A 13439-nucleotide genomic window follows, 5' to 3' on the forward strand; every position below is an offset into this window, starting at 1 on the left:
ACTTGTAGTTTTCTCGTAAAAAATACATTTCAAAAAATAAATTAAAAAATTCGCAAAATCTCGGCCGGTGGTCGAAAAAATCCGAAACGTGGTACGAGTAGTCCCGTGGCCCGTGGGCGGATCGTGACAAAATTTCAAGGAGCTGGGACTTGTAGTTTTCTCGTAAAAAATACTTTTCAAAAAATAAATTAAAAAATTCGCTAAATCTCGGCCGGTGGTCGAAAAAATCCGAAACGTGGTACGAGTAGTCCCGTGGCCCGTGGGCGGATGGTGACAAAATTTCAAGGAGCTGGGACTTGTAGTTTTCTCGTAAAAAATACTTTTCAAAAAATAAATTAAAAAATTCGCAAAGTCTCGGCCGGTGGTCGAAAAAATCCGAAACGTGGTACGAGGAGTCCCGTGGCCCGTGGGTGGATCGTGACAAAATTTCAAGGAGCTGGGACTTGTAGTTTTCTCGTAAAAAATACTTTTCAAAAAATAAATTAAAAAATTCGCAAAATCTCGGCCGGTGGTCGAAAAAATCCGAAACGTGGTACGAGTAGTCCCGTGGCCCGTGGGCGGATGGTGACAAAATTTCAAGGAGCTGGGACTTGTAGTTTTCTCGTAAAAAATACTTTTCAAAAAATAAATTAAAAAATTCGCAAAATCTCGGCCGGTGGTCGAAAAAATCCGAAACGTGGTACGAGGAGTCCCGTGGCCCGTGGGCGGATGGTGACAAAATTTCAAGGAGCTGGGACTTGTAGTTTTCTCGTAAAAAATACATTTCAAAAAATAAATTAAAAAATTCGCAAAATCTCGGCCGGTGGTCGAAAAAATCCGAAACGTGGTACGAGGAGTCCCGTGGCCCGTGGGTGGATCGTGACAAAATTTCAAGGAGCTGGGACTTGTAGTTTTCTCGTAAAAAATACTTTTCAAAAAATAAATTAAAAAATTCGCTAAATCTCGGCCGGTGGTCGAAAAAATCCGAAACGTGGTACGAGTAGTCCCGTGGCCCGTGGGCGGATGGTGACAAAATTTCAAGGAGCTGGGACTTGTAGTTTTCTCGTAAAAAATACTTTTCAAAAAATAAATTAAAAAATTCGCAAAATCTCGGCCGGTGGTCGAAAAAATCCGAAACGTGGTACGAGTAGTCCCGTGGCCCGTGGGCGGATGGTGACAAAATTTCAAGGAGCTGGGACTTGTAGTTTTCTCGTAAAAAATACATTTCAAAAAATAAATTAAAAAATTCGCAAAATCTCGGCCGGTGGTCGAAAAAATCCGAAACGTGGTACGAGGAGTCCCGTGGCCCGTGGGTGGATCGTGACAAAATTTCAAGGAGCTGGGACTTGTAGTTTTCTCGTAAAAAATACTTTTCAAAAAATAAATTAAAAAATTCGCTAAATCTCGGCCGGTGGTCGAAAAAATCCGAAACGTGGTACGAGTAGTCCCGTGGCCCATGGGCGGATGGTGACAAAATTTCAAGGAGCTGGGACTTGTAGTTTTCTCGTAAGAAATACATTTCAAAAAATAAATTAAAAAATTCGCAAAATCTCGGCCGGTGGTCGAAAAAATCCGAAACGTGGTACGAGTAGTCCCGTGGCCCGTGGGCGGATGGTGACAAAATTTCAAGGAGCTGGGACTTGTAGTTTTCTCGTAAAAAATACTTTTCAAAAAATAAATTTAAAAATTCGCAAAATCTCGGCCGGTGGTCGAAAAAATCCGAAACGTGGTACGAGTAGTCCCGTGGCCCGTGGGCGGATGGTGACAAAATTTCAAGGAGCTGGGACTTGTAGTTTTCTCGTAAAAAATACTTTTCAAAAAATAAATCAAAAAATTCGCAAAATCGCGGCCGGTGGTCGAAAAAATCCGAAACGTGGTACGAGTAGTCCCGTGGCCCGTGGGCGGATGGTGACAAAATTTCAAGGAGCTGGGACTTGTAGTTTTCTCGTAAAAAATACTTTTCAAAAAATAAATTAAAAAATTCGCAAAATCTCGGCCGGTGGTCAAAAAAATCCGAAACGTGGTACGAGTAGTCCCGTGGCCCGTGGGCGGATGGTGACAAAATTTCAAGGAGCTGGGACTTGTAGTTTTCTCGTAAAAAATACATTTCAAAAAATAAATTAAAAAATTCGCAAAATCTCGGCCGGTGGTCGAAAAAATCCGAAACGTGGTATGAGTAGTCCCGTGGCCCGTGGGCGGATGGTGACAAAATTTCAAGGAGCTGGGACTTGTAGTTTTCTCGTAAAAAATACATTTCAAAAAATAAATTAAAAAATTCGCAAAATCTCGGCCGGTGGTCGAAAAAATCCGAAACGTGGTACGAGTAGTCCCGTGGCCCGTGGGCGGATCGTGACAAAATTTCAAGGAGCTGGGACTTGTAGTTTTCTCGTAAAAAATACTTTTCAAAAAATAAATTAAAAAATTCGCAAAATCTCGGCCGGTGGTCGAAAAAATCCGAAACGTGGTACGAGTAGTCCCGTGGCCCGTGGGCGGATGGTGACAAAATTTCAAGGAGCTGGGACTTGTAGTTTTCTCGTAAAAAATACTTTTCAAAAAATAAATTAAAAAATTCGCAAAGTCTCGGCCGGTGGTCGAAAAAATCCGAAACGTGGTACGAGGAGTCCCGTGGCCCGTGGGTGGATCGTGACAAAATTTCAAGGAGCTGGGACTTGTAGTTTTCTCGTAAAAAATACTTTTCAAAAAATAAATTAAAAAATTCGCAAAATCTCGGCCGGTGGTCGAAAAAATCCGAAACGTGGTACGAGTAGTCCCGTGGCCCGTGGGCGGATGGTGACAAAATTTCAAGGAGCTGGGACTTGTAGTTTTCTCGTAAAAAATACTTTTCAAAAAATAAATTAAAAAATTCGCAAAATCTCGGCCGGTGGTCGAAAAAATCCGAAACGTGGTACGAGGAGTCCCGTGGCCCGTGGGCGGATGGTGACAAAATTTCAAGGAGCTGGGACTTGTAGTTTTCTCGTAAAAAATACATTTCAAAAAATAAATTAAAAAATTCGCAAAATCTCGGCCGGTGGTCGAAAAAATCCGAAACGTGGTACGAGGAGTCCCGTGGCCCGTGGGTGGATCGTGACAAAATTTCAAGGAGCTGGGACTTGTAGTTTTCTCGTAAAAAATACTTTTCAAAAAATAAATTAAAAAATTCGCAAAATCTCGGCCGGTGGTCGAAAAAATCCGAAACGTGGTACGAGTAGTCCCGTGGCCCGTGGGCGGATGGTGACAAAATTTCAAGGAGCTGGGACTTGTAGTTTTCTCGTAAAAAATACTTTTCAAAAAATAAATTAAAAAATTCGCAAAATCTCGGCCGGTGGTCGAAAAAATCCGAAACGTGGTACGAGTAGTCCCGTGGCCCGTGGGCGGATGGTGACAAAATTTCAAGGAGCTGGGACTTGTAGTTTTCTCGTAAAAAATACATTTCAAAAAATAAATTAAAAAATTCGCAAAATCTCGGCCGGTGGTCGAAAAAATCCGAAACGTGGTACGAGGAGTCCCGTGGCCCGTGGGTGGATCGTGACAAAATTTCAAGGAGCTGGGACTTGTAGTTTTCTCGTAAAAAATACTTTTCAAAAAATAAATTAAAAAATTCGCTAAATCTCGGCCGGTGGTCGAAAAAATCCGAAACGTGGTACGAGTAGTCCCGTGGCCCATGGGCGGATGGTGACAAAATTTCAAGGAGCTGGGACTTGTAGTTTTCTCGTAAGAAATACATTTCAAAAAATAAATTAAAAAATTCGCAAAATCTCGGCCGGTGGTCGAAAAAATCCGAAACGTGGTACGAGTAGTCCCGTGGCCCGTGGGCGGATGGTGACAAAATTTCAAGGAGCTGGGACTTGTAGTTTTCTCGTAAAAAATACTTTTCAAAAAATATATTTAAAAATTCGCAAAATCTCGGCCGGTGGTCGAAAAAATCCGAAACGTGGTACGAGTAGTCCCGTGGCCCGTGGGCGGATGGTGACAAAATTTCAAGGAGCTGGGACTTGTAGTTTTCTCGTAAAAAATACTTTTCAAAAAATAAATTAAAAAATTCGCAAAATCGCGGCCGGTGGTCGAAAAAATCCGAAACGTGGTACGAGTAGTCCCGTGGCCCGTGGGCGGATGGTGACAAAATTTCAAGGAGCTGGGACTTGTAGTTTTCTCGTAAAAAATACTTTTCAAAAAATAAATTAAAAAATTCGCAAAATCTCGGCTGGTGGTCGAAAAAATCCGAAACGTGGTACGAGTAGTCCCGTGGCCCGTGGGCGGATGGTGACAAAATTTCAAGGAGCTGGGACTTGTAGTTTTCTCGTAAAAAATACATTTCAAAAAATAAATTAAAAAATTCGCAAAATCTCGGCCGGTGGTCGAAAAAATCCGAAACGTGGTATGAGTAGTCCCGTGGCCCGTGGGCGGATGGTGACAAAATTTCAAGGAGCTGGGACTTGTAGTTTTCTCGTAAAAAATACATTTCAAAAAATAAATTAAAAAATTCGCAAAATCTCGGCCGGTGGTCGAAAAAATCCGAAACGTGGTACGAGTAGTCCCGTGGCCCGTGGGCGGATCGTGACAAAATTTCAAGGAGCTGGGACTTGTAGTTTTCTCGTAAAAAATACTTTTCAAAAAATAAATTAAAAAATTCGCAAAATCTCGGCCAGTGGTCGAAAAAATCCGAAACGTGGGAGGAGTGGTCCCGTGGCCCGTGGGCGGATCGTGACAAAATTTCAAGGAGCTGGGACTTGTAGTTTTCTCGTAAAAAATACTTTTCAGAGCCAGCATTGTCCGTAGACACCTCCAAGGTCATGTAGCCACTGGCATGACTGCATGGAGCACTGTTACCGTCCCGCCGGAGCAGTATCTATTGATCTACTCAAATAGGCATGTTTTCAAGAGTAGTTTTACAAGCAAAGAGAAACTTCCTGACCCGAAACCATGCCTGTTTTCATTGAGGGCCACTGGGAATACCAGTTCAGCATGGCAGCAGCACTCTCTGGTTCGGGCCCTTGTAAAACTAGACCTCCCAGGGTCCTATAGCATGTCGTTTGGCAGAGGAGGCGACAGGCCTAGAGAACTACATCTCCCAGTGTGTTGTCGAAGGCTTCCATGGCCGGAATCATTGGTTGTTGTGCGTTTTCCAAGCTGTATGGCCATGTTCCAGAAGCATTCTCTCCTGACGTTTCGCCCATATCTATTGTCAGAGTGAAAGGTCTCGCCTGCCGTAGATATCACAATATCAATATTCAATGTTTCGATCGCGAAAGGAAGCGAACCAACTGAGTGTGAGCAGAGTTGTGTGACAATTGTGAAGCCAAGAGAGCGATATATATATATATATATATATATATATATATATGTGTGTGTGTGTGTGTGTCTACCGTGTTCAGATGGTGTTGGCGATGAAGTTGAAGGATCCACCGCAGCGTCGCAAATGCGTCTATTATTATTATTTACTTCCTATCATAATAACCACTACTTTTGAATCATGCGTTCTTCCCGGAAGACATTCCTCACGATACGCCCTGAAACGTTCTCTCTGGACCTGTGTGCACACATACGAAAGAGCTGAAACCAGAGTCCCAATTTATATGTATGTATATATGTATACATATATTTCCGTAACTGTATATGTGATGTGAAACCCTGGTCCTGTGCAGTAGAAAGACACAAAAGTGGGATTTGCCCAACCAATACATTTCAGAGAGTCGGGGTTTTGGATAGAAAACTGGAACGTTGTTATTTCTGGCCAAGCTGACTTTCCTTCCCTCCGTCTCCAGCTCTTCTTTTTGGGACCATTTTTGGCCGGAAGAAACGAGGGAAAATTCACTTGTGGCCTCTTTGGAACTTGGAAAAAGTTTCCGTCTTTTGGGTCACACCCCCTTAGTTGTGGATGCTGGGCGTTGTGGTCCGAAAAGCGTTCTCTTTGTGCAACTAATTCGGACTAATCCAGTGACATAAATGAGCCTTTTTTTCCCCCGGCGCCGTTTGCCTACAACCGTCAAAAGCAGATCGGAACCCAAGGAAGGGGTCGGGGTTCTGGGTTGGGCCTTTGGTTGGGTTGCGCGCACACGGAAACAAAATAATCACTGTAAAGCACTTTTATTATTATTAATAATAATTCAATTAAAAAAGAGCATTTACGACTGAGCCTTGCTCGCTCGCCCGGCTCTTGTTTTGTATTTTTGTTTATTACAAAACGGTATTTGTTCGTTTCAAGATTAAAAAAAAAACAGGAAACGGTTTGATTTTTCAGAGCAAGGCAACCCTTCTTATTCTTTTTTTACTTAAAAAGGCCCTGGCGGCAGGAATATAGTGTAAAAATCATTGGAAAAACTAAAAGGCATCAATACATATTGGAATAATATACAATTTGTACAAACGAAAATTACACACCGTTCATTATTTCTTTTGTTTTGTTTTGTTCGGAGGTTCTGGTTCAGAAACTGAGGTCCGAAGAATTCATGGCTCCCGGAAGCGGAACATTGAGGCCGCCGTAGTCCAGCATGTACATGGGCCACTGCTGCCCAAGGAGGCAAGAAAAAAGGGATTTAATAGAATAATAATAACAATAATATTTATTTATTCCCAATATTTATATCCCGCCCTTCTCACCCGAAGGGACTCAGGGCGGCTTACAACACCGGCACAATTAGGTGCCTGTACAAAAACAATCCACAATACATAAAATCAGTTAAAAACAATTAAATACAATATAAAATTGCAGTATATACATTTTAAAAAATATATATGCTCAGATCCGTTCATCTGAAATGGTGGAAGAAAGGCAGTCAGAAAAAGCCAATAATAATAATATAATGTGGAAAAAAGGCAGGCGGAAAAGGCCATTAATAATAAAAATGTTGTTAATATAATAATATGGTGCAAGAAAGGCAAGTGGAAAAGGCCATTAATAATAATAATGATAATAATAGTACAATATGGTGGAATAATAATAATAATCATCATCATCATCCAGTAATAATATGGTGGAAAAAAGGCAGAAAAAGCCATTAGTAATAGTAATAATATAATATGGTCGAAGACAAGCTGGCGGAAAAGGCGATTAATAATAATTATAATATGGTGGAAGACAGGCGGAAAAGGCCATTAATAATAATAATAATAATAATAATAATAATAATGTGGAAGAAAGGGAGGTGGGAAAATATAATAGAATATAATATGCTAGAAGAAAGGTAGGCAGAAAAAGCCTTTCAAATATTATGGGGGTAAATGCACACACAAATATATATATAGACATATCTACATATGAATATAGATATATAAGGCTTGCAAATATTGCAGGGGAAATGCACATTTATAGAGAGGATTTGCAAGCGTTTCAGGGGGAAAAGCATATGTAAAATTAAGATATATAATTATGTGAAATTAATATATATAATTATAGATCTTTATCTCGCTCTGCATTGTTTATATAGGCATTGAATATTTGCCTGTTACTATGTTGGAAGCCGACCTGAGTCCCTATCTGGAGGTAGATACACATGAAGTATTATTATTATTAATTGTTAATACCATATTTTTATTGAACCTCCTTTTCCACTTACAGAACTAGTTTTTTTAAAAAATATGGTAAATATTCAAGAACATATAACCTACTGATGCTTCAAGTAATGACATTTTATTGGAATTGTTTTGAAATTGACTCCCAAACTTGCTACGGTGAGGAGGATAATGACTTACCATCAGGGAAAACTGGTTGTTGTTTGACGTGGTCTCCAGGTGGGAAGAGGAGGAGGATGACGAGGAGGACGAGACGGAGTTCCCTTCGGAGATGCGCTTCCGCTTCCGCTTGGGGACCGTGCCGTCACTCACTTTCTAGGAGATAAAAGCAAGAATCATGTTGACGTTCCTCTCCCCACAACGTCCCCTCCTCCTCTCCTCAAAAACACGTCCTGCCAGACTCGACTCTTTACAAGCTTGGTAGATGCTTCTGGAACATGGCCAGACAGCCATGAAATAAGAACAAAATAATATAATAATGATGAAAAACAATAATAATAATATAAAATAATATAAGATCCAAATAATAGAAGGATGCAAAATAATAGTAATATAATAATAATATAAAATAACAACATAAAAATGCAAAATACTGTGTATGATAATGACATGAAATAACAGAATATAATAATAATAAAATAATATGCAATACGTAAGAACAAATATAAAAATGATGTAAAATAATAATAATAATATAAAATAATATAAGATCCAAATAATAGAAGGATGCAAAATAATAGTAATATAATAATAATATAAAATAACAACATAAAAATGCAAAATACTGTGTATGATAATAACATGAAATAACAGAAAATAATAACGATGCAAAATAATAATAAAATAATATGCAATACGTAAGAACAAATATAAAAATGATGTAAAATAATAATATAATAATAATATAAAATAACATAATAATGCAAAATACTGTGTATGATAATAACATGAAATAACAGAAAATAATAACGATGCAAAATAATAATAAAATAATATGCAATACGTAAGAACAAATATAAAAATGATGTAAAATAATAATGTAATAATAATATAAAATAACAACATAATAATGCAAAATCATGTGTATAATAGTATGAAATACTAAAATTGTATAGTCTAATAATGATGTAAAATAATAATATAATATAATATGAAATATAAACAAAACGATATAAGAATGTAAAATAATAAAAATATAAAATATAAAATAAAAACCAATAATATAAGGATGCAAAATAATAATATTATAATAATATAAAATAACATAATAATGCAAAATACTGTGAATTATAATAATATGAAATAACCGAATAATATTATAATGATGCAAAATAACAATAATATAATAAAATATGAAATAAATATAATATGAAATAAGAACAAAATAATATAATATAATAATGTAAAATGATAATAATATAAAAACCAAATAATATAAGGATGCAAAATAATAAAAATAAAAATAATATAATATAAAATAACAACATAATAATGCAAAATCATATGTATAATAATATGAAATAATAACAACATAATAATGCAAAATACTGTGTATTATAATAATATGAAATAACAGAATAATAATAATATAATCTAAAGGCCTTTTCCAGCCGTTCTCCTCAGCGGCGCTCCGCTCGCCTCACTCACCCCGGCCGCCATCTTGGCTGTTCCCTTCCCCGGTTCTCACGCGCCAGGCCACGCCCCTTGCCCCGCCCCCAAGTCCCGGCAGGTCCATCACACAACCCGTCCCTTCCGTCGCCAACCCTGACACATCCATGGACCTCATATTCAAACAACATAATAATACGTAACGATTATTAATAAGCTCGAATACCATATATCTCTGATATTATATTATTATTTATTTTGTATTATTGCGGCTACGATGGGAAACGCCCCCGCACTACATATCTGCCAGGACGCGCTTCGACCAATGAGGGAGCGAAGGAAGGGGAAACGGGCGGGACCTCCCAAGCTACAACCAATGGGAGAAGAGAGCGGAGGCGGAGGGGGGAAAGGGAGGGATAGGAGGAACATAGAGGTATGAAAAGTAAAGAGCGCCCCCGCAATGCGGAAAAGGAACATAGAGGTATGAAAAGCCAAGAGCGCCCCTGCAATGCAGAATTGGAACATAGAGGTACGAAAAGCAAAGCGCGCCCCTGCAATGCAGAAATGGAACATAGAAGTATGAAAAGCAAAGAGCGCCGCTGCAATGCAGAAATGGAACATAGAGGTATGAAAAGCAAAGAGCGCCCCTGCAATGCGGAAAAGGAACATAGAGGTATGAAAAGTAAAGAGCGCCCCCGCAATGCGGAAAAGGAACATAGAGGTATGAAAAGCCAAGAGCGCCCCTGCAATGCAGAATTGGAACATAGAGGTACGAAAAGCAAAGAGCGCCGCTGCAATGCAGAATTGGAACATAGAGGTATGAAAAGCAAAGAGCGCCCCTGCAATGCAGAAATGGAACATAGAGGTACGAAAAGCAAAGAGCGCCCCTGCAATGCGGAAATGGAACATAGAGGTATGAAAAGCAAAGAGCGCCCCTGCAATGCAGAAATGGAACATAGAGGTATGAAAAGCAAAGAGCGCCCCTGCAATGCAGAAATGGAACATAGAGGTATGAAAAGCAAAGAGCGCCCCTGCAATGCAGAAATGGAACATAGAGGTATGAAAAGCAAAGAGCGCCCCTGCAATGCAGAAATGGAACATAGAGGTACGAAAAGCAAAGAGCGCCCCTGCAATGCAGAAATGGAACATAGAGGTATGAAAAGCAAAGAGCGCCCCTGCAATGCGGAAAAGGAACATAGAGGTACGAAAAGCAAAGAGCGCCCCTGCAATGCAGAAATGGAACATAGAGGTATGAAAAGCAAAGAGCGCCCCTGCAATGCGGAAATGGAACATAGAGGTACGAAAAGCAAAGAGCGCCCCTGCAATGCGGAAATGGAACATAGAGGTATGAAAAGCAAAGAGCGCCCCTGCAATGCAGAAATGGAACATAGAGGTATGAAAAGCAAAGAGCGCCCCTGCAATGCAGAAATGGAACATAGAGGTATGAAAAGCAAAGAGCGCCCCTGCAATGCAGAAATGGAACATAGAGGTATGAAAAGCCAAGAGCGCCCCTGCAATGCAGAATTGGAACATAGAGGTATGAAAAGTAAAGAGCGCCCCTGCAATGCGGAAAAGGAACATAGAGGTATGAAAAGTAAAGAGCGCCCCTGCAATGCGGAAAAGGAACATAGAGGTACGAAAAGCAAAGAGCGCCCCTGCAATGCGGAAATGGAACATAGAGGTATGAAAAGCAAAGAGCGCCCCTGCAATGCAGAATTGGAACATAGAGGTACGAAAAGCAAAGAGCGCCGCTGCAATGCAGAATTGGAACATAGAGGTATGAAAAGCAAAGAGCGCCCCTGCAATGCAGAAATGGAACATAGAGGTATGAAAAGCAAAGAGCGCCCCTGCAATGCAGAAATGGAACATAGAGGTATGAAAAGCAAAGAGCGCCCCTGCAATGCAGAAATGGAACATAGAGGTATGAAAAGCCAAGAGCGCCCCTGCAATGCAGAATTGGAACATAGAGGTACGAAAAGCAAAGAGCGCCCCTGCAATGCAGAATTGGAACATAGAGGTATGAAAAGCAAAGAGCGCCCCTGCAATGCAGAAATGGAACATAGAGGTACGAAAAGCAAAGAGCGCCCCTGCAATGCGGAAATGGAACATAGAGGTACGAAAAGCAAAGAGCGCCCCTGCAATGCAGAAATGGAACATAGAGGTATGAAAAGCAAAGAGCGCCCCTGCAATGCAGACTTGGAACATAGAGGTATGAAAAGCAAAGAGCGCCCCTGCAATGCGGAAATGGAACATAGAGGTACGAAAAGCAAAGAGCGCCCCTGCAATGCGGAAATGGAACATAGAGGTATGAAAAGCAAAGAGCGCCCCTGCAATGCAGAAATGGAACATAGAGGTATGAAAAGCAAAGAGCGCCCCTGCAATGCGGAAATGGAACATAGAGGTATGAAAAGCAAAGAGCGCCCCTGCAATGCAGAATTGGAACATAGAGGTACGAAAAGCAAAGAGCGCCCCTGCAATGCAGAATTGGAACATAGAGGTATGAAAAGCAAAGAGCGCCCCTGCAATGCAGAAATGGAACATAGAGGTACGAAAAGCAAAGAGCGCCCCTGCAATGCAGAAATGGAACATAGAGGTATGAAAAGCCAAGAGCGCCCCTGCAATGCAGAATTGGAACATAGAGGTACGAAAAGCAAAGAGCGCCCCTGCAATGCAGAATTGGAACATAGAGGTATGAAAAGCAAAGAGCGCCCCTGCAATGCAGAAATGGAACATAGAGGTACGAAAAGCAAAGAGCGCCCCTGCAATGCGGAAATGGAACATAGAGGTACGAAAAGCAAAGAGCGCCCCTGCAATGCGGAAATGGAACATAGAGGTACGAAAAGCAAAGAGCGCCCCTGCAATGCGGAATTGGAACATAGAGGTACGAAAAGCAAAGAGCGCCCCTGCAATGCGGAAATGGAACATAGAGGTACGAAAAGCAAAGAGCGCCCCTGCAATGCAGAATTGGAACATAGAGGTACGAAAAGCAAAGAGCGCCCCTGCAATGCGGAAATGGAACATAGAGGTACGAAAAGCAAAGAGCGCCCCTGCAATGCGGAAATGGAACATAGAGGTATGAAAAGCAAAGAGCGCCCCTGCAATGCAGAAATGGAACATAGAGGTATGAAAAGCAAAGAGCGCCCCTGCAATGCAGAAATGGAACATAGAGGTATGAAAAGCAAAGAGCGCCCCTGCAATGCGGAAAAGGAACATAGAGGTATGAAAAGTAAAGAGCGCCCCTGCAATGCGGAAAAGGAACATAGAGGTACGAAAAGCAAAGAGCGCCCCTGCAATGCGGAAATGGAACATAGAGGTATGAAAAGCAAAGAGCGCCCCTGCAATGCAGAATTGGAACATAGAGGTACGAAAAGCAAAGAGCGCCGCTGCAATGCAGAATTGGAACATAGAGGTATGAAAAGCAAAGAGCGCCCCTGCAATGCAGAAATGGAACATAGAGGTATGAAAAGCAAAGAGCGCCCCTGCAATGCAGAAATGGAACATAGAGGTATGAAAAGCAAAGAGCGCCCCTGCAATGCAGAAATGGAACATAGAGGTATGAAAAGCCAAGAGCGCCCCTGCAATGCAGAATTGGAACATAGAGGTACGAAAAGCAAAGAGCGCCCCTGCAATGCAGAATTGGAACATAGAGGTATGAAAAGCAAAGAGCGCCCCTGCAATGCAGAAATGGAACATAGAGGTACGAAAAGCAAAGAGCGCCCCTGCAATGCGGAAATGGAACATAGAGGTACGAAAAGCAAAGAGCGCCCCTGCAATGCAGAATTGGAACATAGAGGTATGAAAAGCAAAGAGCGTCCCTGCAATGCAGAATTGGAACATAGAGGTACGAAAAGCAAAGAGCGCCCCTGCAATGCAGAAATGGAACATAGAGGTATGAAAAGCAAAGAGCGCCCCTGCAATGCAGAAATGGAACATAGAGGTACGAAAAGCAAAGAGCGCCCCTGCAATGCAGAAATGGAACATAGAGGTACGAAAAGCAAAGAGCGCCCCTGCAATGCGGAAATGGAACATAGAGGTACGAAAAGCAAAGAGCGCCCCTGCAATGCAGAATTGGAACATAGAGGTATGAAAAGCAAAGAGCGCCCCTGCAATGCAGAATTGGAACATAGAGGTACGAAAAGCAAAGAGCGCCCCTGCAATGCAGAAATGGAACATAGAGGTATGAAAAGCAAAGAGCGCCCCTGCAATGCAGAAATGGAACATAGAGGTACGAAAAGCAAAGAGCGCCCCTGCAATGCAGAATTGGAACATAGAGGTACGAAAAGCAAAGAGCGCCGCTGCAATGCAGAATTGGAACATAGAGGTATGAAAAGCAAAGAGCGCCC

General features: G+C 41.2%; 1 protein-coding gene across 4 annotated transcripts; it reads right to left on the reverse strand.

The window, feature by feature from the left end:
* Positions 1–5396: 5396 nt before the first annotated feature.
* LOC134293336 (general transcription factor II-I repeat domain-containing protein 1-like) lies at positions 5397–9288 on the reverse strand. 4 transcript variants are annotated; one of them, XM_062960624.1, is made up of 4 exons: positions 9136–9280; positions 7669–7799; positions 6358–6484; positions 5397–5506 (listed from the first exon to the last, which is right to left on the reverse strand). In XM_062960624.1, the coding sequence occupies exons 1-3, from the start codon at positions 9272–9274 to the stop codon at positions 6401–6403; spliced, it is 354 nt and encodes a 117-aa protein (XP_062816694.1). In that variant the 5' UTR covers positions 9275–9280; the 3' UTR covers positions 5397–5506; positions 6358–6400. The 4 variants fall into 4 exon arrangements, with proteins under 4 accessions (XP_062816694.1, XP_062816696.1, XP_062816695.1 ...); XM_062960626.1 differs by lacking the exon at positions 5397–5506 and having other exon boundaries at positions 6048–6484; positions 7669–7803; positions 9136–9288; XM_062960625.1 differs by lacking the exon at positions 5397–5506 and having other exon boundaries at positions 6048–6481.
* Positions 9289–13439: the final 4151 nt, after the last annotated feature.

Source organism: Anolis carolinensis, unplaced genomic scaffold (genome assembly GCF_035594765.1).
Source record: "Anolis carolinensis isolate JA03-04 unplaced genomic scaffold, rAnoCar3.1.pri scaffold_7, whole genome shotgun sequence".
Lineage (NCBI taxonomy): Eukaryota > Metazoa > Chordata > Lepidosauria > Squamata > Dactyloidae > Anolis > Anolis carolinensis.

Coding starts and splice junctions, on each gene's coding strand:
- LOC134293336 (XM_062960624.1), bottom strand. CDS start 9,274: ATGAGGTCCATGGATGTGTCAGGGTTGGCGACGGAAGGGACGGGTTGT. Junction 7,800..9,135: donor CAGCCAAGATGGCGGCCGGG/GTGAGTGAGGCG, acceptor TCTCCTAGAAAG/TGAGTGACGGCACGGTCCCC. Junction 6,485..7,668: donor ACAACCAGTTTTCCCTGATG/GTAAGTCATTAT, acceptor CTCCTTGGGCAG/CAGTGGCCCATGTACATGCT.